Below are 26,902 nucleotides of genomic sequence, written 5' to 3'. Positions count from 1 at the left end.
CTAAGGTCAGTCACATTTTGGCCTCTGCCCAGATATCGTGCAGAAATGATTGGGAGGAGGCCCAGAAGGATGCTGATAAGGTGTGGCTGGAAGACACACAGGTTGGTTCAGTCACTACCAGTTCATTGTAATTACGTGTCACCCAGCAAAAATGCCCCTGTTACAATGAGAACAAGTCTATGTGCAACATTTAGACCTCTGATCTCTTACACCCCAAAAGAACCCACAAAAAAGAGCTTTCTGACAGGCAAGGGTGAACCAGGCACTGGAAACTGTGTCAACCTCAGGAGGGCGAGACCGAGAGTGTGCGCTCAGGAGTGCTTCTGATCTTGACTGAGCTTTCTAGAAAGGTGACTTGCACTCTCTTCACTGCCTGTCGACAACATTTCTAGCCCTAAGATGTTCCATTTCCTCCTCTACCTCAGCAGTGTGAATCTGACGAATGGATCACACAACTGGCAAATGTCTCTGTGATAATCTAGTCTCTCTTGATGGCAAGTGGCAAACAAACGTTGGGTCTCTCACCAAGTGTAGATCATCTTATCAGGACACTGCTTCCGAGCTCTGCTTTCTTCTTTATCAGCTGGTCTCAGAGGCTCATGTCCTTCTGAATGTCAACAAAAGTAGGTTACAGGGGCTTTGGGGTTATACCAGCCACAAAGCTAGTGTCCCCATATGGGAAAACATGTCTGTTTCCTATAGTTTGAACAGAAGTTTCCAGGAGGATAAGGGACACCCAAGCCAATCACAAAGGTTAGGAAAAGCAGATTCTCTCGGTACCTAAGCGTGAGGCCCACAGAATCAATGAGGTTGCAGGGTAGACGGGTCATGGAGTGGGTCACCCCTTTAAACTGAAAAGGGAGTAGGAATAGCAATGTGGACAGGGACACTAAAATTACCACTTTTTTTTTTTTTTTTAGAGAGAGAAGTAGCTACAAAAGACTCCTGTATCCCTGTGCCCTGATATGGTGATTTCATTGGCCCCTAGCCACTTAAAGTATGTGGCTATCTATCAACAATCAGACACTGAACTTTCTACTGTCGTCTATACCTACAATGTCATGATACACTTAAACGGCAGAATGATGGACCCATGACTATTATTGAAGAATTATACTACTGTGATAAAAATAGTGACTGAGAGGGGCTACAAAGAGGGTGGAAAGAGAAATCCCTGAGCCTATGGAACTGTATCATGAAAAAATAACAATTAAAAAAAAAAAAAGTTAGGCCCAGTGCAGTGGCTCAATTGGCTAATCCTCCTCCTTCAAGTGCCAGGATCCCATGTAGGTGCTGGTTCGTGTTCTGGCTGCTCTACTTCCCATCCAGCTCCCTGCTTGTGGCCTGGGAAATCAGCAGAGAATGGCCCAAAACCTTGGGACCCTGCACCCGTGTGGGAGACCCAGAAGAAGCTCCAAGCTCTTGGCTTCCACCTGGCTCAGCCATGGTTGTCGCAGCCACTTTGGGGGAGTGACCCAGTAGATGGATCTTTTTCTCTACTCTGTTTTTCACTCTGCCTTTGAAATAACTAAAGCTTAAAAAACAAAATAAGCAAGCAAACACAAACAAACAAAAAAACCTCAAAATATGATCTTTTTTGATTAAAGCATTTGGATTTGGCTTTTAAAAACACATATATGCCCAACAAAATACCATGAGTGGATTTTACCAACTGTGCAGAGAGGTCAACTGAGCATTCAAGAAATCTTCATATCTGATCCTCAGCAAGAGACACAGCTCTTTGCTACTCAGGGAGTAATCTTAGATGATACTGTTAGGTTTAGAGGCAATTGGGAGAGAAAGGCTTTTGGTTGAGGCAGAGTTTTACTAGTTAGGGTGGAGTCTGGTAGGAGACAGCCTTGGGACCAATAGCAGTGCTCACAAAGATTTATTTATTTTTATTGGAAAGGCAGATATACAGAGAGGAGGAGAGACGGAGAGAAAGATCTTCTGTCCAGTGATTCGCTCTCCAAGTGACCGCAATGGCCAGTGCTGAACCGATCCGAAACCAAGAGCCAAGAGCCTCCTCCAGGTCTCTCTTGTGGGTGCAGGGTCCCTTCCCAGGCCACAAGCAGGGAGCTGGATGGGAAATAGGGCTGCCGGGATTAGAACTGGCGCCCACATGGGATCCTGGCACATTCCATGCCAGGACTTGAACTGCTAGGTTACCACTCCGGATCCCCAGTCCCATTTCTTCAGCACCAAGAGGCCACTGGGCAGAGGGAAGCATCGGGTGCTTTTGCTTCCTGAGTGAGTGTAACCCAGAAGTTGAATTCAAGTGAAGATGAGCAGGATTGTGACTGGGGGTGACAGACTGTGAGTACAGCCTTCTCTGAGGCCAAGTCAGCGGGAGAAAGAAGGCCTCGGCTTGCACCCTGAAAACCTAGAGAGGCCTCGGGCTGGAAGGAAAACCTGCAAGAACATAGCGAACTAGGAAAGAAACGTCTCCAGCAGGTTGCACCCATCAACAGTGCCAAGGCTGGTCCGGTCAGGGAGAGGCTAGGAGATGCGGGGACGGGTGGGACTTCCGGAGAGCTCCTGCAAAGGGCAGCAGAAAATGGGAATGAGGGGCCAGCAGGTTACACGCAGCCAGAGGGTTCTTTGACGGAGGGCTAGGGGAGGAACTTCAAAAAGGCTCCTGGAAAATGGAACCGAAAGATAAGCCTCGCACGCACGCACTCTTTCCATTAACTCTATTCTGCTGCAGACGACCCATATCGTCTGTCCTCGGCCCCCAGGGGAAGCCTCCGCCTCCTCGGAGGTTCAAGGGTTCGGTTCCCCGCACCGCACGGGCGCAAGCAGCCGATTCCCCCTCCTCCCCGCAAGCAAGGCGAGAACCGGCGAAAGGCCGGCCACATCTGAGGAAGCCACGGCACGGAAGAAGGGGGGACCTTCTCCGCACAGGCGCTTCCGGCCTCACTGCCCTCCGCGCCCCAGCTCACTGCTTTGGGGAGCCTCCCCAAGCTTCCTGGGGCGTCCCCGGGACTTGGGGCCCCCCGATTTCGGTCCCCCAGCCCCGCAGACCCGCTTTCCCGAGCCGCGCGCCGTCGGCCGCCCCTCGCGGAGCCCGGGCAGTGGGCGGTGTCCCGGATCGGGCGGTCACGTGGGGCGCCGGGGCCAATAGGAGCGCGTCTCGGTGTCGAGCCCCGCCCTGCCGCGCCCGGGGTTGGGGGACGGACAGTTGGACTTGGCCGGGGTTGAAGTCCTGGCCGAGCGGGCGCCTGAGTCCCGGAGTGCTGCAAGTGGGTGGCGGGTCGGCGTCGGCGCAGGGGGAAGGCGCCCAGGACGGAGGAGGGAGGTCGGCTGCGCGCTCGGGACCCTCGGCCCGCCACGGCCCCCGCCCTGGCCGCGGCTCCCTGCGGGACCTTGTCGTTTCTCCCCTCAGGGCCAGGCCATGGAGCGTGAAGTCGAGCGGGTTCGCCAGGCGTTCCGATCCGGCCGGTCGCGGCCCCTGCGGTTCCGGCTGCAGCAGCTGGAAGCCCTGCGGAAGATGGTGCAGGAGCGCGAGAAGGACATCCTGGGGGCCATCGCCGCCGACCTGTGCAAGGTGCGCGCGGCCGGAGGAGGGGGACCGGGGGCTGCATCGAGGGACCGCCTTCTGTCGGAGCTCTTGTTTTTCTTTTTCTTTTTTTTTTCTCCTCCTTTGTGATTACGCAATCCGGGGGTGGGGAGTGTCCCCCGACAGCAATATCGATAAAGCAGAAGTGCCCGGGGAACTTTCCTCCAAACCTTGCTTAGTTAGCTCCTTAGGCGTGCTTGCCTGGATCGCTTGATCCATTTCTATTTTCCTGTTGCGTTCATGTTCACTTCCATATGCTTTCTAGGGCCGCTGTGTGTTCTAGGTATTATGCCCTGGGTCATTTCTTGTCTTTCAACTTTATTTACGACTTCTTTTGCAGAAGAGGTTTTTTGGTGGTGGTGGGGAGGTATAAAGGTTGCATTCTCATTTCCCCTTCATGACTCTGTGATTACATTTGTGCTCCTCAAACTCTGGGGATCTTGTTAAAATGGGAATTGGTGCTCAGCGGGTCTGGGGGCGTGTGTGAGATAAGACGCAGGCTGTGCTGTCTCCCGCGGACACACGCTTTGGGTAGCAAGGTCGGAAGTTGTGCACAGGATTGTCTAAGGCACCCAGCGGATGCTGCACCAGGCCCAATCCGGAATCCCAGAACTCAGTCTGTGTCTCCCAGTGTTTGGGTAGCAGGGACCCAGTTACCCGAGCCTTCACCTGCCGCTGCTGGGCGCTCTGCAGGAGCAGGGAGCTGGGAGGAGACACGGGCATCCCAAGGAGCATGCCAACCACTGTGCCAGGAACACCTACTTCTGCCCTGTATTTTCCACTGGTGCTGCTCTCACCTTGTTTCTGCTTCACTCGAGGTGTGGCAAGGCCTTGCTCTAGTTTTGTGAGTTTCCCTCCGAGAAGGTATTTGTAGGAGTGGTAGCCCTGGCGATTGTGACACTGCTGTGGTAGTAAATCAACAAGGTGGCATAATTAAGAGTCCAGGAAGTCTGAATGATTTGTTTGCCAACATCAAATATGTAACGTGTGTCTAAAGAACTACTAAAGATGTGATTAAGGGCCCTGCCTTGGAGATTTAAACTTGATCAGGAACCAGAACATCCACAGACAACGCGTGAATATAGTTAGAAAGCAATTTACTGAGGGTAAATAGTAAGCTACAGGTCAAGAGACTGATTGCTGTGGGCTCAGAAGTGTGACTCAGGCAAGTCAGCATTAATCAGGGAGTTCTTCCTGAAAGAGGTGGTGCTTAGGCTTGAGGTAGAAGGCAGGACTCAATGGAGAAGCATTTGGAGGCATTGCATAGCTTTCGGATCGCCCATGCTTGTTGAGGGTTTGGAGTCTGGAACACAGACCAGCCGTCACGGCAGGGGCACCTGGCCTGGGAGTTTTGAAAATCGGGGCTAAGTGTGTCCTCCTCCTTGTGTAAGGTTAACTGGGCTTCTCTTACCACAGAGCGAATTCAATGCCTACAGTCAGGAAGTCATTGCCATCCTTGGGGAGATCGATTTTATGCTGCGTAATCTTCCCGAATGGATCACTGCCCAACCCGTGAAGAAGAACCTGTTCACCATGCTGGATGAGGCCTACATTCAGGCAGAGCCCCTGGGGGTCGTGCTGATCATCGGAGCCTGGAACTACCCTTTCGTGCTCACCATGCAGCCGCTGATAGGAGCCATCGCCGCAGGTCTGTGCCGCTGGCTGCTGCGTGCCTCTTGAGAAGGGGCTTGTCTCTTATAGCGTGTGTAGGTTTGAGCAGCTTTGGTTTACAGCAGCAATATGCTGAGAATTTACGTGTGTGTGTGTTTTAAACGAGCTGCTGAGATTTCAAATGATTACTTTTTAATGTCGATTTTCATGTGTGAATAGCAGAGCAGCAGAGAAAGAGAGGGAATGTTCTACTCCCTGGTTTTCTCTTCAGACGCCCTCCATAGCCAGTGCTTGGCCAGGCTAAGGCAGGAGCCTGGAATTCCATCTAGAACTCCCAAGGCAGGGTTAGGGGCCCAAGCACTTGAGCTATCATCTGCTACCTCCCAGGGTGTACATGAGCAGGAAGTTGGACCATTAGTGGAGGTTCCGGGACCAGAACCACACCTGAAATGGGATGCAAGCGGAGGGTCACCCATTGGGATACGGCACCCACTGCAGCATGGCTGTGCCTCATCGCCGCCTGGGTAGCGAATGAAGCTGTAAAGGTGCAAAGCCTTTGGAGGCCGCAGGCCCGGGAGTTTGGAGTCAGGCGTGCTATGGTGATGTGTGGCTGGCTCTGGTCCTAGACAAACCATGTGATTCTGCTTGACCAGTTTCTTCATTCAGGTAAAGACTATGAGAATAGTTCTACTAGCTTGTGGATAGAGCAAGGGCCAAGAGATTAAGTTGTCATTTTGCAGGATCCTGATCAGCAGCCTCTGTTGATGCAGCCTGTTTGCCCAACAATTTCAGGGTAGGAAGGAAAATCAAGGACTTGAAGGAGGAAACTTCCAGAAAGCTGGAAGAGGTAGGACAGGCTGCTTGAGCCTGTTGCCAGTGACCCTAATTAGAAGCAAACTGTTCATGTTTGAGGACAAAGTGAAAAGGAAGAGGAAGATGATGCTGAGTATGAGGAAGAGCAGAAGCAATTGGAGCATCCAGCCTGAATTCCCCGCGTGAGCACCGTTTTGGTAACTATTAAAGTTACTCAAGAATCGATCTCCTCTGCTTTGTACTTTGTGTAGGGAATGCCGTGATTGTCAAGCCCTCCGAACTGAGTGAGAATACAGCCAAGGTCTTGGCCAAGCTCCTCCCTCAGTATTTAGACCAGGTAAGAAGGTCTTGTTCCATCAGGAGCGTGTTTGTTTATTGTGGAAAGCACACGTTGGCTTTCCTGCTGATGCATGTGATTGTTGGTCAGGCATCTGTTTGCTATTTTGTTGAGTCCCCACCAACCAGCTTAATATAAGAAGTCAAGTTCTAAAATACCCTATGGAATAACCTAACATGCTGGTTCCACAATATATGTAGGCCCCTGGCTTCACTGGCCCTGCAGATGTTTATGGCTCTCTTGCCATTTGATATTTTGTCTTCGTCCTTATTTACAGTAGCATAGGGTTTAGGTGTATTCATTTAGTGGGTTTGTCAAGTGAGAGGCTGGTAGTGTGCTGGATGCCAACTCTCTCTTCTATCCTAACAATATAGTTCTGTGCGATTCTGTAAGAATACTTCTGCTTTAAAAAAGAGGGAAGGGGGAGCATGTTTATGGTATGAAAACTAAGAAAGAATGTGGCCTTCTGAGAGAGTGCACATGACCGTCGGGGGTAAGGTGTCAGCATTTGAGAGTACTGAAAGCTGATTGCATGGAGAGGAGGGTGATTCATCTCTGAGTCAGGGTTCTCCTGTCTGCCAGGGCGGAAGTGTGGAGTGGTGGCTGTGAGCTCCAGGTGCAGTGGCTATAGGGAGGAATGTCACTTAGTTTTCCTCAAAAGACAACATCAGAATTCCTATCTGTGCCTCACTCAGGTTAACCTGCACTGGCCTCAAGGCTGCTTCTGGCTGTTGGAGTAACATTACCGTCTTATCACGGTTCTGGCAGCCCTGCGGCTAATTGTGTTCTAATAGCTGTGGTTATCCCGCCCAGGAGGATGATGTAAAAGCCAGCGAGAGGTCAGGGGTTGTGGAAGAAACCCCTGGGAATCAAAACGCAGAGGACTTGGCTGCACCGCTGCCCTTTGCCTGGCATTGAGATTGCCAGTAGTACAGATCAGGCGGGTGATCCCTGTGCCTGTGAGTGTCCTGGGGAGGATGAGCCACTCACAGCCGTGGCAGTTCCATCCGGGCTGGTGAGCTCCGGCGCCAGCAGTTCTGGCATCCGCTTGTGCCTGGTCAGCCCTCCCACCCTTCACGGGGCTTGACATTCTCCTGGTTTGACTCGGTCCTCGTGTTTACGTTGGAAAAGCTGCCGGTGTTGACTTGGCCACGCAGCGTTTATTTGTCTTTCTCCCAGGATCTGTACACGGTCATCAATGGTGGTGTGCAGGAGACCACAGAGCTTCTGAAGCAGCGGTTTGACCACATCCTCTATACAGGCAATGCTGCCGTCGGGAAGATTGTCATGGAAGCTGCCGCCAAGCACCTGACCCCAGTGACTCTTGAACTGGGAGGGAAAAGTCCATGTTACGTTGACAGAGACTGTGACCTGGACACTGTTTGCAGGTGAGGCCTGTTCTCTGGCTTTCTGAGCTTTCCCGGCACTTCAAAGTTTTTCTTTATGCCTGTGTTCAAATGCCACCAGGACACACCATGAAGCGGTGGTGGCTGCTGTTCTCCAGAGAGAACAGAACTTCCACAGACAGCCCCTTGGTGAACTTAGGTCCCTACATCACATGGTTGTCCTCAAGAATAAACTTTCTCTTAGGCCTGGCACAATGGGCTAGTGGCTAATTCCTCGCCTTGCAAGCACCAGAATCCCATGCTGGCTCTGGTTCGTGCCCAGGCTGCTGCACTTCCCATCTAGCTCCCTGCTTGTGGCCTGGGAAAGCAGCGGAGGACGGCCCAAAGCCTTGGGACCCTGTGCCCACGTAGGAGACCAGGAAGAAGCTTCTGGCTCTTGGCTTTAGATTGGCTCAGCTCAGGCCATTGTGGCCACTTGGGGAGTGAACCAGTAGATGGAAGATCTTTTAAAAAGATCTTTAAAAAAAAAGCCCCAAACCCAAATTCTGTTAAATACATGGCAGGTGAATCTGGCAAGAAGTACTGGCAGAAGACCCAGGAAGTAGATAATGCCGAGTGTTGTGTGTACCTAATCAAACCTTAAGTTCCCAACTTGAAAGGGCATCACGGGATCTCTCTCTCTTTAAGATTTATTTACTTTTAATGCAAGGTCAATCTTACAGAGAGAAGCAGAGAGAGAGAAAGATCTTCTATCTACTGGTTGATTGATTCCCCAAGTGGCTGTAACAACTGGAGCTGAGCTGAGCTGAGCTGAAGCCAGGAGCTTCTTCCAGGTCTCCCACACAGGTGCAGGGTACCAAGGCTTTGGGCCATCCTCGACTGCTTTCCCAGGCCACAAGCAGGGAGCTGGATGGGAAGTGGAGCAGCAGAGTTATGAACCAGCACCCATATGGGGTCCCAGTACATACAAGGCGAGGAGTTTAGCCAGTAGGCTACCGCGATGGGCCCTCACGGGATCTCTTAACTGAGACCCTTTGTTGACGAAAGTAGCATTATTCACCTGTGACTAGCATCTTGAGTCTGAGAACTAGGAAATCAAAGGTTTCAAATTCTTCCTATTGAGTCAAGTTGAGCCTACACAAAGTCCCCAACACAGGGCTGACACTGTCCCCCAGGTGGTGTGGCTTTCTCTCCCTGTCAGGGACAAGGCAGCAAAGGTAGGGGAGGATGTGGGGAGTTCGGTCAGGATTCCAGGGTTGGTTTCTTAGGTAGCATGTAAGGACTTGCACAAGAGACCCTGAGTTAGTGAATGCCGAGGCTGTGAGGTTCTGTCTGCACAGAAAGGGCTTTCCAAGGTAGAGAAGGACTCAGAGGAGAGTGGTTTGGTTGGGGAGGGGACACTGGTGGTCATCCTGTTGTACCCCCGAGCATTGTGCCAGCAGGACTCAAAGCCTATACCCAGCTCCTGTCATCCAGGCAAGCCGTTGGATGGAGCAGGAGGTGGAAGGGGCTGCTGGACGGCTGTGTCCCTGCAGCAGCCTGCAGCCTCCCTGCATGTCAGAAGCTGCTTCCCCTCAGCTGGCTGAAGAACCCTCCTGCTGCTACGAATCTTCAGCCTCAGTGGGAAAATGAATTCTGAGTTCCAACCGACTGATGAGGGGATGTTTTCATTTTCTTTTCCAATAGTGAAGTAAACACATGAGGGCGTTTCAGTTGCAAGCCTTTTAGACGATGCACAAGTGCTGAACGGATGAATATTCAAGCAGGTTTGGGTGCTGTTGTTTTTTTCCTTCAGACGTATAACCTGGGGGAAGTACATGAACTCTGGCCAGACCTGCATTGCTCCCGACTACATTCTCTGTGAAGCCCAACTCCAGGACCAAATTGTGCAAAAGATTAAGGAAACTGTGAAGGTTTGTGTTCAACACATCTCATGGCACTGGTTCCAACAAGGGTGAGAATCAGGGTGAACGTCTGTGGGCAGCATCTCCATTCCCTCTTCCAGGAAAATTCCAGTGGCATTTGCAACTGAATTAATTTCCTGGCTAATCGGAAATGGTCTGTGCAGCTTTCCTAGGATATGTGCTAGAATCAAGATTAGGCTGTTGTTAAGTCCACTTTGAAGTCTAATTGATTTGTTGTGATCGATTATGGCATATGCTTAAAAATTAGCTGTGCATCTATGATTTCCAAGAGAATATTGCCAATCTCTTACAAATAAACAGGAACTCTTTGGTATATCAGTCTTTGCCTATAAAGGATGTCAGTTCTTACGTTTGGAGAGGGCTAGAATAACCAGAAATTTGAAAGAGTGAGTCGACTAGATATGCCCTTATCATTGACCCTTTATATGTTGTCTATCAGGATCTTTAAAGATCTATGGCTAGGAAATCAAGGAAGGCTGCTTGGTAGTGTCCTAAGCTGAGATGGGAATGAAATGTAGAATTGAGATGGGTAGAGAGGAACAAATGATCAATGTGAATGAGGTCCATGGTGGGAGGGGGCCACTCAGCCCCCTGGGTGAAAGAAAGTTCTGGAATGATCGTTATTCACTCAACAAATCTTAACTGAGCACTTGAGAAAGGACCAAGAATTGCCAAAATTGTGTGCCATAGTTTTGTGAGATGCTTCATGATATGTTCCAGGCAGGGTCCTCAGGGTGAGGTGGGGTCTTGATAGGGGAGTTGGGTGTTCTGGGTAAGACTGAGAGTGGGTGCAGACCAGGAGACCATGAAGGGAACTGTGGGATGGGAGAGAGGCTGGCCGGGTACCTGTGAAGTGGGGCACGCTTGGAATCACTGGAGTAATTTTGTGATTGTTTTCATAGTAAGTGTTGTGTTCTTATTGAGGTTCTTTTCCCATGGCGATTGACCAAAGCTGTGCTTTGACCCTATGAAGAGTGATCTCATAGGTCAACCAGGGCAGAGAAGATAGAAAAGCGAACAGGACAAAGGTCTGTAATGGGCAGGTGGCTGACTTTGGGGTTCCTGCTGCCACTATATGCAGCTTATTGAAGGAGAAACAGAGGTAGTATGTGAAAAATGAGTGACCTACCCTCTCCCCCAGCCCTGCCCCAGCAAACCCAGGGTTAATGGACTGCAGTGGACCCTTGGGAACTTTCTGGAACTATGGGAAATGATCTTGCGGTCTGTGTGTGTGGAGGGATGGTGTTGAGGGGGAATGGGTGGATTTACTTTCTTGTCGTTGACCTGCAAAAAAGTTTACTCTTATTATCTTAATACAACTGTCAAATTAGTTGTGTGTGTGTTGGGAGGTGTTTGGGGTCACTGTTGAATTTTGCCCCTATTAAAGTAAGTAAAATTTGAGGGAGCAGTCAAAAGTCCATGAAAAATTGAGTGTAAAGGTAGGTTTTTTTGGATGCAAAACATTTCAAATATATGCATTTTCTTTCATGATATGCAATTTCTACAGCTTTTTTTGAAAAGTCCATGCATGGGGACTTTGTGACATGTAAATGCTCATATTGTTTTAAATAGGAATTTTATGGAGAAAACATAAAAGAGTCTCCAGATTATGAAAGGATCATCAATCTTCGTCATTTTAAGAGGATACAAAGTTTACTTGAAGGCCAAAAGATAGCTTTTGGTGGAGAGACGGATGAGGCCACGCGCTACATAGGTAATGGGAATTCACATTGCCCTAAGAGAAGCAGGGCAGTCACTAGGTCTCCCTGACACTACTTCTGCTCAAAGACCTCAGGGGGGCTTTTGGGAGGGTGAAGTTCATTTCCATCGACAGGGGTTACAGCTCAGGATTAGGTGGTCCCATCACACTGTGTCTGCAGAGGCTGTGTGGCAGCAATGGAGCCATAGTTGCACCAGAACCAAGCGTCTCTCAGGAGCTGCCCTCTAAGGGCACACACCCAGGGACCAGAAGGTTTCCCACCAGACCACCTCTCCACTACCCTGCATCCATCAGCCGTTCACAGGAAGACTTCAGAGTTTAGATATCTGCCTGAGATTTGCCAGAGCAGGGGAGTCATGTGCAACCCCTAACACTACATACCGACCCTAAAGAAGCTTGAATATGCAGTGCCTGGTCACTAACCCGTGCAAACAGTGCTTTCTGGTGTACCGCCTTTAAACAGGCTATTTACAACTGTGTATATGTAAACGTGTTTTATTGCATCACCTGAGTGATTTACACAGGTGTGATATAATTGCCTCTATTCCCAACAACCCTGAGAGGCTGAAGTTCTGTGTGCAGTTGTGTCCCATTTACGGATGGACGAACAGCACAGTTCCACACCCCCCCACCCCCCGTGACCAGGCCCATTCCGGAAATCATGTCCTGACCTGTCATGCTTGAGCTTACTATTTGCTCATCTTCTTTGTGTTCTTAATTCTTGTTTTTGTTGTGAATCTGTATTAGTTTGAGTTTTAAATTCAGCTTTCTAAAAACACATGCAAGGTGATATAAAATCACAGATATGTTCGGCTGGCAAAGAAGCCAAATCAAAATTAGCTTCACTTATCCCGTCTTACCAGATAGGATGATCACCAAAAAGCCTAGCTTAAAACAAAAACAAAAACCAAAAAAACTATAAAACTTGAAGGACTTAAGTCATAAGAGAACGCGTCTCCTCTTACGGTGAGCCGCCTCGAGGCCCTGCTGGGCTGGAGAGGGTTTGGTGGCGGTGTTAATGTGCTCCACAGAGGCACCGTCTCTGCTGCGTGTGGCAGAACCTTCAGTTTCAGATGGGTGTGGCTGTGTGCAGGATTAAATGAGGAGGAGGTACTTAGGTTCGCAGCTTTCCCACCCCCCCTCAGTCACGTACTTCGGAGACAATATTTGTGTGGTTTCACCCACCCACTCGGGACTTTTCTCAGGAGACTTCACTTGAGGGGGCGTGGGAAAGGGTAGAACAAACAGGTGAGGCACACAAAGAAAGAAGGGAAATGTGGGACGAGCCTCCTGTCTTTTTTAAGCCCTCCACTGTAGCGTTTCCATGTCCTGTGTTTTCAGCTCCCACAGTCCTGACCGATGTCGATCCCAAATCCAAGGTGATGCAAGAAGAGATTTTTGGGCCAGTTCTCCCGATAGTGCCCGTGAAGAATGCAGATGAAGCTATCCATTTCATAAATGAACGTGAGAAGCCCCTGGCCCTCTATGTATTTTCTCATAATGACAAGGTAAGCCTGGCGGGGAACGGCTCAGTGCTATAGTGACTGTCCTAAGTCATGTTCCTTCTTCGCTGCTCAGCAAATGATGAATCTTGTTGGTGTCCTGCCACCGTGCACCAGGGACGTGGTGTTTGTAGATGGCTGTCTTGGGTAATGAGGCCCCGGGGTTATCACTGAGCCTGCTCCCCTGTTCCCTGGGGTGAGACCTTAGCAGCGAGACTCACAGACACCTGCTGTATGATTGAATGGGAGACTAGAGGACCCAGCATTAGACACTTCTCTCATGTTAACTTGCAGGGCCCTGTAGCGTATGAAGCCGCCCCATATGGCGTTCACAAAGATGGCATTCACAGTCATTCAGATGGGGCTGCATGGGCCTGCTGTGTAAACAGCAGTGGCATCTGGGGTTCCTGCGTTGTTGGCTGGCACACCTCACGGGTCTCGGCAGGTTGGGCAGCTCTGCCCCTTCCTCAAGGGGTCAGATACTGAGGTCACTGAGTGACTGCTGCTTAGGGACACTGGCCTCAGAGTGGGCAGGAACAGGACCAGCTGAAGGGAGTCAGGATGGCTTCTGGAGCTGCAGTGCCATCACACGTGGTCCCGATGTCTGGACAAGACCAACATGTGGCCCTTGGGGAAGCGTGGCTGTGTACAAAGTGATGTTGTGACACTGAAAGTGACCTTAGATGGCAGCAGGCGGAAGTCTCCCGGCCAGGTGCAAATGGATAGGGAACACGTCCCAGCAGTGGGTCACCTGAGTGGGTCACTTCAGTCCAGACTTGAGCTTCGCCTTTGTGTTCTGACGCGTTTTGCTACAATAGGCCGTAGGTTCAGGGCTGCCTCCCCTTTCTGCCCTGCTTGCGACCACAAGTGTGGTAGATCGCCTCAGGGTTTGGAACACATGCATATGCATAATGAGGCATCTCAGGGGTAGAAGCAAAATCTGGACACACAGCTGGTTGAATGTTCACATGTGCAGCCCAAAGGTAGTTTTATGCCGTGTTCTGTGGCGCTCCTGTGTTTCCACGGAGACTGTCGAGTAAACAGGAGAGCTGTCTCCTGTTAGGGAGCTCTCCTGTTTTGTAGACCTTTTATGTAACCGGGTATGGACTTTGCACGTGTGGCGTCATGTTGGCACTCAACAAGTTTTGGATTTCAGACATTCGGATTAGAGGTGATCTAGATGTATCTGAGTCAGGTATGCTAAATTAGCCACATGGGGTTGTTGATCTGTTTGGCATGGTGTCCTCCAAACCAAGAACTCTTGCTGGCACACAAAGCAGGTGGGGTTGGGGAGAGTAGATGGTCCCAGGGCACACAGCCCTCTGTGTGGGCAGTCGTGAGTGCCCACTTAGACACAGTGCAGTGACCTGGACTCTTTGGTCCCTCCCTTAGCTCATCAAACGGATGATCAATGAGACATCCAGCGGAGGTGTCGTGGGCAATGACGTCATCATGCACTTCACGCTCAACTCCTTGCCCTTTGGAGGAGTGGGTGAGTACGGCTTTCCTCAGCTCCTGGAGAATATTCTAGAAGCACCTCCTGCTTACGCGTCAGGCATAGGCTGCTAAGGACATTCCCGCTGCTTCCTCTGGGTGCCATGGGACTGTCCTCTCCCGACAGGGCCTCACCTGGCCCTTCATTCAGTTCCCCTCATCCCTGCTCTCTGTCTGGCCTCAGTAGCCTCTTGATTGTCCTTTCAGACAGAGGAGGCCAGGAATCAGGTCTCTAATTCCCTAGTAAGCTCTCTGATTGTTCCCTATTTCTATTCTTTTGTAAATGAGGCAGTGAAGGAATGTGAGAATGCCAGGGACCTGAGAGCAGTCAGTGGGATTTCTACAGACCCTTTGTTTTCCAGGCAAACAATCCTTTAGTGAAAACAGTCCTCCCTTGGCCTCTGTGGAGAGGAGAGGCCTGTCCTTCAACTCTGTGGTGGGAGATAGAGTGTAGGAACCTTTGTCCTGGAAGGGCTGCCCAGGAAACACTAAGCTCCCAGGCGGCCCTGGGGACACAGCCTATTCCCGGGGGGGGGGGGAGGGGGGGGATGTGGCCCGCTCCTCCCGCCTACTCCTGAGAGGGGCCCCCTTGGTCCTCATCGCTCCTCTGGGACTTGGGTGGCAGGCTTGCCTGCTTGCCTGACAGGACTATTACAAAACAACAGATTGTCACAATTCTCACAATGAAAACCAGCTCGGACAAGCGCCGCTCCGTGATCCTGCCCCCTCCTAGGGCACTGTAAATCGGCTCTTCTGCAGCACAAGGCGGAACAGTGTGGCAGGACCAGCCGTGCTGCTTAAGGAGACGTTGACCTGTACCAGGGCTGGTGAGCGCTCAGGTCCGCTGCTGGAGTGTAAGCCTGTCACCAGCACCCACAGAATGCCTGACATCCAGGAGCGGGCTGGGGAGAGGCCAACACCACGGATCTGGGCTTTCAGTTGGAATGACTTGAGTTGTACAGCCCAAATTCCTTCCCATCTGCCCTTTTAAAGATTTATGTACTCATTTCATTGAAAAGCAGAGTTACCAGAGAGAGAGAGAGACAAAGATCTTGCATCTGCTGGTTCAGTCCGCAGATGGCCACCAGGGCTGTGTCTGGGCCAGGCCTAAGCCAGAAGCCAAAGCTTCATCTGGGTTTCCCACAGGGGCTCAGGGGCCCAAGGACCTGGGCCACACCCTGCTGCATTAGCAGGGAGCTGGGTTGGAACTGGAGCAACCAGGAGAAAGACACGGGATGTTGATATTGCGGGCAGTGGTGTAACCCATTATGCCACAATATGTCCCTTACCCCCTGGTTTTTTTTGTTTGTTTCAATATTTGCTTATTTGAAAGTCAGAGTTATGAGAGGAAGAGACAAAGAGAGAGATCTTCCATGTGCTGGTTCATCTCCCAGATAGCTGCAACGGCCACGGTTGAGCCAGGCTGAAGCCAGGAGCCAGGAACTTCTTCCAGGTCTCCCACATAAGTAGCAGGGGCTCAGGTGCTTGGGCCATCCTGTGCTGCTTTCCCAGGCACTTAGCGGGAGGCTGGATTGGGAGTGGAGCAACCTGAACACCACCCCCTGATGCTGGTGTCTTAGGTCACAACTTTACCCATTTTGCCACAACACCCATCCCCACAGCCCAGGTTCTCCAAGGATTGATGTCTTTTGTTGCTTGGGCTCCCCACGGGGTCCTGGCTCCCCTGGGTTGCTGGAGCAGGTGGCTCTGTAGTTGTGGGTGGGATCATCAGTGCCCTCGTATTGTACAGTCAGGAACGTGGGTTGTGTCCTTGTCCACTAACATCACTCAACATTATCCTCCTTAAATCAAACAAACCTTTCCCCACCCAGTCTTTTTAAAGAAAAACTGTGAAAGACAGAAGAGAAATCCAAAGGATTAAAAAAAAAATTACCTTTAACTGCGGTGTAAAGAAGAAAAATCCTAAGGTGCTCATAGCACCTGGCAGCTGGTGTATGGCTTCCTGCATGTGTCTGCCCAGGTGGTGGCTGGACTCCGACAGCGAGGTGTCCTGCTGCCTGCCCTGCCCTGCCTGGGTGTCACAGGACAGTACACTGTCCATGGCAGTGTGCCTGCAGGGCAGGATTTAGTGACTGCACACTGTCCCTTTGTGGAATGTGGCACATGTGCATGACACACTTCTGGTATAAGATTTTGTGATTTCAGTGTTTCTGGTTTTACAGAACATACATATCTTTGTGCAGCGTGGCATTAATTTTCTCAGAAAAGTATCTGAAAAATTAAGTAACTGTTAAAAGCAGCTTACACGTTTTCTGAACAAAAATCTTTCTTTTCCTTCTGATTCTAAACACTCATAAAAGCTCAGTGGCGAATAAATAAATAAATGAATAAAATTTTTTAAAAAGTGCGAAGAAGCAGAACACTATAGAAGATAAAGATGGGATGACTCCGATGTGTGAGCGCTGTTCCTATCTTAGTGTACAGCTTAGAGCTTTTTCTTTTTTTTTTTTTTCTATTCATTTAATCATTAATTACATTGTATTACATGACACAATTTCATAGGTACTGGGATTCTCCCCTCTTCACCCCAAACCCTTCCCCCATGGTGAGTTCCTTCACCTTGATGCATAACCACAGCTCAAGTCCCGTTGAGATTCCCTAATTAAAAGCTCACACTACACAGAGTCCAGCATCCCACTTGTCCAGTCAAGTTCAACGGCCTCTTAGGGAGGCCCTCTCAGGTTTGAAGGCAGAGCCAGCAGAGCGTCACCTCGGTCAGTTAGAAGCTCCAACATATCATCAGCAACAGTCCAGGTATGATGAGGCTGGTGCAGAGTCCACTGATTGACATAGTCCATCTTAGAGTTTCCCCTTGTCCAGTTTTTCGCTGCAAACATATAGCTGAGGTGGTTGATTGATCTACTCCATCTTCTGTCTTTTCTTGGTTAATGTTTTGATTCCTCCATTTTGTTCAGGGGAATCCCCAAAGAAACTTTGAGGTGTTCCCAGTCCAGGCTCCTACATGCACTACTAGTAAGCACAGTGCCCGCCACAGTCCATCACTCCGATCAACTGGTGATTGTAACCCCTGGGTTGGTTCTGTTCTGAGCCCTGACCTCCATTGGAACCAATGAGTATTGCAGCTCTTCCCGGCTCTGCCCATCACACACTCGTCCCTCACCTAAACCAGTGGGAGGTGTGCTGGTTGGGTGTTGCATTCCTTACTGACACAGGCCATTTCACCTTGGCATTTTGTGTTTTGTACTGTTTTTATCGCAACCAAACCTGGCCAGGCCCCCACACAGTTCCAGCACTCGGATTTGCCAGTGGATGACGTGAACTGACTCAGCCTGGTCTGCCCCAACCCGAGCCAAGTGTATTCCAGTGGGTCACTTTCCAAAGCCTCTTCTGGGTTGTTTACCTCCATGCTTCCTGCGTTTATTTGTAGGGTCAGTGTCCTGTCAGAGGAACTGTTCAGATTCCTCCATCAGACCCCTTCCTGGTGTCAGGCTTCATGCATACCAGCAGGTCCGTGGGCCAGCGCTGTAGAGCTTTTTCTTTAGGAATGCCTGTCTTCCTGGACTTTCATAAAGAGAGGATTTATGTATGTACTTATATGTGTTTGAGAGGCAGAATGACGGCGAGGAGAGAGAGAGAGAACCTGTCAGCCACTGGCTCACTCCTCAAATGGCTGCAGTCGGGCTGAAGCCAGCAGCGCCATGCAGCTCCCGCACGGGGGGATCAGGTTCCTGGGCCAGCTCCCACTGCTCCCCAGGCCTCTAGCGGGGAACTGGGCTGGGAGCAGAGCGGCCAGGATGGGCACTCAGATGTGGGGTGTGGGCATCCTAAGGGGCAGCGTCGCCTCCTGCAGCACAGTTCCTGCCCCGTCTTCATGCCCCGTTTCTTTCTTGTAGAAACTGTGCCTGGCAGAGGGCACCTCATGCTCCCATGCGTCGTGTGTGAGTGTCCACAGGCTGATCTGTGACCACCTTGCTGGCCAAAGCAGGGCTGTTACTTAGATCCACATTCCTTTAGTTATTACTGTGGTTGAAACATTGTTAGTTCTCCTGTGAATTTTCTATGAATGCCCTTTGATATTTTTGCAATGTTCAATTCTCCCTAACGATGTGTGACTTTTTACTGTAAGAAAATAAATGCTTGCTGGCATCTGTAAGGAGCATTTCTCCCCAGATTCTAACCTCTCACTTTTCCCTGTGATTTGAAACTTTTAGAGAGCTGAGCCCTGAGGTGTGTGTCCTCATGGCTTCTGCTTTGGAAAGCAGCCCAAGAATGGCTTCCCTGCTGTGACATGGCAATACCCAGCTGCGTTTCCCTTCACCGTTTGCCCCTTCCTCCCTTCCCTTTTTGTTTTTTAAAAGATTTATTTTAATTTTACTGGAAAGTCAGGTGTGCAGAGAGGAGGAGAGACAGAGAGGAAGATCTTCTGTCCATTGATTTACTGCCTAAGTAGTTTCAATGGCCAGAGCTGAGCCAATTGGAAGCCAGAGCCAGGAGCTTCTTCCGGGGTCTCCCACGTGGGTGCAGGGTGCCAAGGCTTTGGGCCGTCCTCGACTTCTTTCCCAAGCCACAAGCAGGGAGCTGGATGGGAGGTGGGGCTGCTGGGATATGAACCAGTGCCCATATGCGATCCTGGTGTATGCAAAGCGAGGACTTAAACAACTAGGCTACCATGCTGGGTCCCCTCCCTCCCTCCCTGCCTCCTTCCCTCTCTCCCTCCCTCTCTCCCTCCCTGTTCCGGCCCACTAGGCCAGTAACGTGGACACAGCGAAGGATCTGGGGATGAGGCACCGACTCGGAGACCAGAGATGGTGGAAGTGTCTCCCCCGCCTCTCTCCGAGGTCTGCTTTTATGGCCTCCTCTCTTGACCTTTCACCTAGTTCTTGTTTACTCTTTCCCCCACACCCTCATTAGCAGAATATTGGATACAGCTGAGATCCATTAGACCAGGTGCTTTCAGCCCCAAGCCCATTCCCTGTAGTGCTCAGCTTTACCAGTGCTAACCAACTCCTTAGCCCACAACACCTCCCTCCCTCCCTTCCTTCCATCCATCCATCCATCCATCCATCTTTTATTCCTTCATTCCTTCCTTTATTTTTAAAGATTTATTTTATTTTTACTGGAAAGGAAGATTTACAGAGAGAAGGAGACAAAGAGAAAAAGAGCTTCTGTCTACTGCTTCACTCCCCAAGTGGCCACAATGGCTGGAGCTGGCCCAATCTAAAGCCAGGAGCCAGGAGCTTCTTTTGAGTCTCCCATGCAGTTGTAAGATCCCGAGGCTTTAGGCCATCCTCTACTGCTTTCCCAGGACACAAGTCAGGAGCTGCATGGGAAGTGTAGCGGCTGGGACAAACACCAGTGCCCATATGGGATCCTGGCGCACACAAAGCCGTTGAGCCCTTGTGCTAGGCCCAAGTTTTGCCTTTTCTTTAAACATTTAACCAACAATTTTATTTGGGATGTTGCAGAATGTAAGAGTCTCCCTTTATCCTTTTGTTATTCTTTTTCTTTTAGTTTTCATCCTTTTACAAAATTGTGTTTTATTTGAAAGAGATACACAGGGAGACAGGGACACGGATCTCCCACCTGCTGATTGACTCCCCACATGGCTGCCACCAGCAGAGTGGCTGGTCTGAAGCCTGGGGCCAGGAACTCCTTCAGGGTCTCCCATGTGGTTGCAAAAACCTTGGGCTGTCCTCTGCTGCTTTCCAAGGCCATTAGCAAGGAGCTGGATCAGAAGTAGAGCATCCGAGATTAGAACCAACACCCATATGGGATGCCAGCGCTGAAGGTAAAGAATTGGCCTGCAGTGCCACCACAGCACCTGGCTACTCTACCCCTTTTATCTTTTTATTTTAAAGATTTATTTATTTGGTATTGGAAAAGCATATTTATAGAGAGAAGGAGAGACAGAAAGATCTTTCATCTGCTGGTTCACTCCCCAAGAGGCCACAACGGCCGGAACTTGAGCAGATCTGAAGCCAGAGCCTCTTCCCAGTCTCCCACGTGCATGCAGAGTCCCAAGGCTTTGGGCCGTCCTCTGCTGCTTTCCCAGGCCACAGGCAGGGAGCTGAATGGGAAGTGGAGCAGCCAGGACATGAACCTGTGCCCATATGGGACCGCAGCATGTGTACGCCATCGCACTGCCCCAGCACCACTTTATCTTTTTCCCCCAAAGAGTCAGTCCATCAGTTCACCCCATGTTGTAGAACCATCCTTAGGCACTGTCTGTACTCAAGAAAACACCTGCTTGCGTAGGTTTTTTTTTTTTTTCTGATTTCATTATCTCCTTTATTTTTTCCTGTGCCAATAGCACAGTTTTTATCACAAAGTAGTTTTATGGCTGGCATTTAGCATGAGCTTAACCAGAGCGGGACCCTGTGCTTAAATCCCTAACCTTGTAAGTCAGGTGGTGGGGAGTCCCAGGGCCGTGAGCTGAGCCGAGTCGCCTGTCTAAAACCCGCACGGTCTTTTTTTTTTTTTTTTTTTTTTTTTTTAAGGTTACAGCGGGATGGGAGCTTATCACGGAAAACACACTTTCGACACTTTCTCTCATCAGCGATCCTGTTTGTTAAAAAGTTTGAAGGGAGAAGGTGCCAACAAGCTCCGGTACCCTCCCAACAGCCAGTCCAAGGTGGAGTGGGCCAAGTTCTTTCTGCTCAAACAGTTCAACAAAGGGAAGCTGGGCCTCCTGCTGCTCGCTGTCCTGGGCATCCTGGCCGCTGTGCTGATCAAGGTGAGTGCTCCTTCCGGTAGGGCCCCTAGGCCCAGGCCAGGCCTGGCGGGGACCGTGCACTGTTCTAGTGCTTGCCTGCAGCTCTGCTTCTGTACACGCATTCCATCAGGGCCTTGGGGGAAACTTTCAGGGTCTGAGACAGGGTCAGCCAGAGTGTGCAGTGATGAGGCAGTGGGGGCCAGGCTGACCCACAGGCCTCTCTCCGGCTGCAGCTGCTCCTCCTGCTGCAGGGTCAGTGGGAGCACCTGTGGCCCAGGCCGAGTGTCAGTGTGCTGACCTCTGGCCTGAGCCTGAAATGCCTGGAGCCTTGGCTCACAGCTCCTGTGCTAACCAGCCCTCTGCTCCGTGCTGTGTGTGGCCTTCCTGTCCCTGTCGAGCATGCTGAGGGGACGGAGTGGCGAACCATCCTTGGCGAGAGCTGTGTTCTCAGTTTTGGTTCTGCAGAGCTGATGACCACGTGCAGTTGGTCGCCATAGCGATGGCTCAGCAAAGGGCTGCCTCCATACCCTCACCCTCACACCCAAGGGTGGTTTGTGTATCTTTGGGGTGAAGGAGGATAGGAGAGTGACGGAAGGGAGAAAGATGACTGTGTGCTGGGAGTGCTCAGCCAGCCAGCCCGGGACACACATGGCAGATGCTGACAGCGTCAGTGGGGGAATGAGACACGAGAAGGAGGCACTGATTAGAAGCAGCTCGATGACACATCAGGGCTCATCTCACGTGTGGTGGGACGGGAGCTGGCAGTTGCATGTGAAATCATTTGGGTTTTCTCAGAAATACCAAGCTGTGCTGAGGAGAAAGGCCCTGTTGGTTTTTCTGGTAGTTCACAGCCTGCGTGGGTCCGGCAAGCAGTGATGGACAGATTTCAAGGGCCAGCTCTGTCTGTGCGAAGTGAGGTAGGAACCCCTTGCTTTATTTCGCTGTGTGAGATGGGCCAAGTCAGGCACCTGCTTGGCTGTAGGAGGAGGGCCAGGGGCTGCTGGGAGGGGAATGCTTCTTGGCCCAGAGAATCAAGCTGCTACGACTCCACCTGCCCACAATTCTAGGACACGACTCTGGGTTGGGGTGTCGCTCAGGGTCTGAGAGGCAGCGGGGCAGTGCCCGTCATTTCCTGAGAGGACAGCCCGGTGGGAGCCTCAGTGCTGAACCTGTGCACTCGGCTCCCGGGTGGATGTGCGGCCCCTCGGCCCCAGGCCGCCAGCTAGACACTGAATGCAGGGTTTGGAACCTGAGAATAATCTGAAAATCTCTGAGTGGTTCTGAGGTGCTTGGTTTTGAAAAAAGGTTAGACTGTGGAATTCCTAGTAGGTGGTGTAGTGAATCAAGCCTCGTATGACTTCAGGCCTTACTGCGCTCACGTCTTTTACATTATGTTATTATTATTTGAAAAATCTATATGAGTGGATCTTACAGTTTTCATGATACAGATTAAGAAGCATAGGGGTTCCACCCTCCTGTAGCCCTCCCTCCTTCCTTCCCAAATATACACTTATTTTTCCCCCAAATGACTGAGGCCGAAGAATGGCTGGAGGCAGGCTTGGGTCTCTGTCCCGTTAACATTACTCTCCGAGCCCGATCTGCCTCTTCTTGCCTGGAATTCCTCAGCCTTGTGCAAAGGGGCTGAGCTGGGGCTGAGCTGGGGCTGAGCTGGGGCTGTGCTGGGGCTGAGCTGGGGCTGAGCTGCCCAGGCTTGCTGTGTGCCCGGGGCACTCCCTCAGATGCCAGGCCCCTTGGTAGCCCGTGCTGAGATCCCTAAAGGGGCCTTCCATCAGGGCTAGAGAAACAACACAGACAAACCCTCAGCTGGGATCAGGAGTGCGTGGCTTTGGTCCTGGCCGTGATACTGACCTTGCCACGCGCCCTCGCTTGTCCCAGCTGTTCCCCGTCCACAGAGCGAGGGAGTTGGCATCAGTGACTGCCCAGGCCGCCTTCCAGACTCCTTCTCGGCCTCATCCCTGCTGCCTGATGCCTCCAGCATGATGCAACCTTTTATTATCATTATTTTTTATTTATTCTGGGACTAGGGAAAGTTTTATTTTCCTCTTTGCTGGTTCTGTGCACTTTCCTTTGAGCGTTTCAATCCTGTTTCTTGCCTTTTATTTTAAACGATTCTGAAGAGTACTGCAGGGGGAGCCAGCTTTCTGAAATGGCGTTTCCGCACTTGCCAGCTTACCCATTTGGTTGTGTGTTTGGGCTTCATTTGACCCGTGCACCACCCAGTTAGAAAGGATTCAGAGCCAAGTTCACCAGCGCACCGGCCCGTGGCGGATCCACTCGGCAGAACCTGCTGTGGTGGGGCGGGTCTGAGAGGCAGAGCCGTCACAGGGCTGTCACCCCCTGAAGCCGTGGTGGTGACCACAGATGTACTTGTTTAGCTTCGGCGGCATCGATCAAGTCCATGACCACTTCTGACTCTCAGGAACAAAACCACAGGGACTTCGGCTTCCTTATGAAAGGCTAGGATAATAACTGCCTGCTTTTTTTAAAAAATTAATTTATTTATATTAATTTTATTTATTTATATATTTTCATTATTATATTTTGACAATCATTACTTAGTTAATTACAGTAAAAAGGTTCAAGGGCTATAGGGAAGTGGGTAAGACTATTATGTCCATATTGTTTCCATCATGTATCTGAGGTAAAAGGGGATATTGAGGGAGAAGCCCCACCCAGTTTCCCACCCACCCCAAGTCCCAGATGTAGGCCATGCTCTGAGATACTTGCTCAAGCGGTTTTGATAGTTCACCAGTTATGAATCGCTGCCAGCCTCACCACTCCAAGCACAATGAGGTCGTTGAAGAATCCACTGCTTGACATAGTCCATCGTAGAGTCTCCATTTGCCCAGTCTTTCGCTGCCAACATATAGCTGAGGTGGTTGATTGACCTGTTCTGTCTTCTGGCTTTTCTTGGCTAGGGTTCTGAGTCCAACAGTTTGACTGGGGAGATCCCCAAAGAAACTTTGAGGTATTCCCAGACCAGATTCTTCACCACGATCAGCTGGTGGTTGCAGTTGCTGGGTTGGTTCTGTTTTCAGTCCCGACTTCCACTGGAACCAATGGGTGTTGCAATCCAGCCTGGTTCTGCCCAGTACATACTCGGCCCTCACATAAACCAGTGGGAGCTGCAGCCTAGTCAGAGTGACCCGCAATAACCCCCACCAGGCCCGCCCCCTACCCTGGTTTGCCAGTAAGTGTAGCAGATTAGTCCAGTCTGTCCCACATCCCATTTAGCTCTCGCACATGTCAATGGGTATTAAAGCTTAGTTCCATCTAACCAGCTCAACTATCCAGCCCTCATGGATGTTGTTGAGTGCCTCTCTGTCTAGCCACCCCAGCCCCTGTCCTAGTTTTCGTGCCCTCCCGCAGGAGTAGTAACCCAAGAGGGAAGAGCCCACTATTTCCCTCCCAGGTCTCTCTCAATCCCGGTTTATGCACTCTTGGGGTGGTATAACTGCCTGTTTTTAACTCCTGTCCACGGCGATGCCACCTCACTGCTGTCGGACATCACTGCCTGTCTTGTTGTACAAGTGGGTGTGTATGTTTGTATGTTGTTAGTGTGTGTTTTGATGAAAAACGTCCCCTTTATCACACTGCACATCTTAGGGACCCACGGCCTGTCTGCCTCAGTGCATGTACAGTCTCCTGAGTGGGAGCTGCGGGCAGGTCCCCCTGCTGAGCGCATGACACATGGCGGGCTGTGGGCAGGCTGCTCACCCGTGGGGTCACCTGGCTGCCCTCTCCTCCCTGCAGACTGGATACTACTGAAGAGCGGCCCTCGTCCAGCTCCTGGTTGCCTTGCTGAATCGTTCTTCCACAAAGAGGTTAATGAACTTGTGATTTGTAAATCCTGCCCCTGAAAAGTAGAAACTGCTTAAGTGTACCATGATCACCCCGGAAGTCATTGCCACTCTCCGTGAATAAAGCTCACCCTTCAGCCAGACCTCAGCGTTCCCCGAGAGCGAGAGAGGCAGAGAAGCTGTTCTGGACTGTGCTCACCGGGTCCTGGCGCCTGGGCTGGGGAGCAGCAGCTGTTGGGCTGCATCTGTGCCCTTGGGGATGGATGAGGCCACCAGACACCCCCTTCCCCGGATCTGCCGCCTCACCACCTGGCGAAGCTTCTGGTGCTCGGCACTGCCCGTGCAGGGCCAGCTGCGCTCAACAGTCAGAGCCGAGCTGGGGTCTTCCCTGCTGTGCTGGGGGTGGGTCTCCCCTCACCTTGGGGCACCTGAAGGCCTGACCTGAGGCCCTCTGACCCGCTGTCCTGTCCTCTCATGTTCGCACACCCTCCGTGACAGCCGACCGTGGCCATCCACAGCTGCTCCTGCAACTGGTACCACTCAGGGCATCCTGTAACTCCTCGGCTTCCTGAAGGGCCTGACCGTCACACGCAGGTGTCACCATCCTCACAGTGATTCCCCGCTGCAGAAAACCTAAGTGGCCTTTAAAGCTGCAATAACAGAAGTCATTATACAAAACCTTTGCTCTCGCAGGACCACCCCCAGCCCACCCGTGGACAGTGACTCTCCAGGGACAAACCTTGCACTCTGATTTCTGTAGCCCAGGGAAGCTCCCTTCATGACCCCTCGGAGAGCTCCCTCTGACCACACTTCAGGGATTTCTCCTTCAGAAGGAGAGGCCTTGGCAGGGACGACTGGGCTGTCAGCCTCTCAGGGAGATGCAGTCCCGGGGAGAGTGAGGCAGTGGGGAGTAAGCCGAGTGGCCACCCTGACGGGGCTGGAGGGTGGCAAAGGACCTGGTGAGCGAGCGAGACACGGCCCCTCAGCACCTCGGGCGGAAGGCTGCACTGGGCCAAGCAGGGAACTCCGGGGACTGAGGGATTGCGGCTCCTAGAACGGACGGCTGGCCCTGGTGAATCCTCAGTCCCATTAACGCTGTCGGAAACACGTCCCGCCGTCTTCGCAGTGTGAGGTGCCAGCAATTAACCACTGACCTGGCTTAGTTCAACATTGCTTAAACTATCAGAATAATCAGCCGTTTGAAAAAATCAATAACAAAATATCACTGTGGAATTCTCATCTAATATACTTTATCAAATTTAATTCAGCTACATTATTGGCTTACCTCATAATATACTTTGCAAAATAAATCAATTCCGTGAAATAGATGGGAATGCTAACACTGCGTGTGGACCCTCATCTGTGCCTGTGGAGATACCCCCTTGAGCATGAATTTCCTCCCAAATATAAATCTCCTTTTGTTGCCTTTATCTATGAAAGGTGGCGTGTGTCAGCTTTCCTGGTCAACCTGTTCTCATTTACAAAGTCTTGGCCTGGAAGATCTTCTCCACCCTCCTAGGCAGTGTGTGTGTGTGTGTGTGTGTGTGTGTGTGTGTGTGTGTGGCAGCGGCTGGAGCATGTAGGTTTCCTTCCCTAGGGCAGCCTCCTCTTCCTGCTCACCTCAAGCAGGTGCTTCTGTAAGCCTGGTGGAGGAGCCCTTATTGCCCAGGCTCTCACATAGAGAGTGGTCCCCATGGCAACCCTCTGCAAAGCACCTTGCACAGAAAGGATCAAAGCTCATGGAACCTTTGAGGCACCAGTGTGTGATTCCCAGCCCTCCTGGACCGTGGTCCTTTCCGCCTCAATGCCGAAGGACCTCGGAACACACTCGGGGCAGGGCTGGCGTGGGTCTAGCCTTTCCTCATTGCTTTGCTGTGCTGTGCACCCAGCTGTTCTGGTTGGGTGGTGGAAGGTCACTAAGGTGTTGGGTCACCACGACACGGTCTCCCCTGCCTTTCCATGAGAGGAAGCCCCTGAGAGGGACATGGAACTGAACATTCATGTCCAGGGTCACATTTTCCTTGTGGCCTTGACTGATGATCCATTTCCCTTCCAACCTGGCATGCTTCTAGCTAGGGGA

At 51.1% G+C, this 26,902-nt stretch overlaps 1 protein-coding gene across 2 annotated transcripts; it reads left to right on the top strand.

Annotated features, from left to right (window-relative positions):
* The first annotated feature begins 3,100 nt into the window (after nucleotides 1–3,100).
* ALDH3A2 (aldehyde dehydrogenase 3 family member A2) lies at nucleotides 3,101–24,965 on the top strand. 2 transcript variants are annotated; one of them, XM_058675939.1, is made up of 12 exons: nucleotides 3,101–3,242; nucleotides 3,386–3,547; nucleotides 4,976–5,207; nucleotides 6,235–6,320; nucleotides 7,500–7,708; nucleotides 9,462–9,579; nucleotides 11,164–11,305; nucleotides 12,653–12,819; nucleotides 14,206–14,305; nucleotides 20,787–21,022; nucleotides 21,797–21,918; nucleotides 24,776–24,965. In XM_058675939.1, the coding sequence occupies exons 2-11, from the start codon at nucleotides 3,395–3,397 to the stop codon at nucleotides 21,875–21,877; spliced, it is 1,524 nt and encodes a 507-aa protein (XP_058531922.1). In that variant the 5' UTR covers nucleotides 3,101–3,242; nucleotides 3,386–3,394; the 3' UTR covers nucleotides 21,878–21,918; nucleotides 24,776–24,965. The 2 variants fall into 2 exon arrangements, with proteins under 2 accessions (XP_058531922.1, XP_058531923.1); XM_058675940.1 differs by lacking the exon at nucleotides 21,797–21,918.
* Nucleotides 24,966–26,902: the final 1,937 nt, after the last annotated feature.

Source organism: Ochotona princeps, chromosome 17, assembly GCF_030435755.1.
Source record: "Ochotona princeps isolate mOchPri1 chromosome 17, mOchPri1.hap1, whole genome shotgun sequence".
Classification (NCBI taxonomy): Eukaryota; Metazoa; Chordata; class Mammalia; order Lagomorpha; family Ochotonidae; genus Ochotona; species Ochotona princeps.
This window is presented reverse-complemented; position numbering and strand designations above follow the sequence as displayed.

Bases quoted from the DNA above. Each gene is read 5' to 3' on its own strand.
- ALDH3A2 (XM_058675939.1), top strand. From the start codon at position 3,395: ATGGAGCGTGAAGTCGAGCGGGTTCGCCAGGCGTTCCGATCCGGCCGG. The intron at 7,709-9,461 runs GTGAGGCCTGTT...TTTTTCCTTCAG, and splicing joins GACCTGGACACTGTTTGCAG to ACGTATAACCTGGGGGAAGT. The intron at 14,306-20,786 runs GTGAGTACGGCT...TTTTTTTTTAAG, and splicing joins CTTGCCCTTTGGAGGAGTGG to GTTACAGCGGGATGGGAGCT.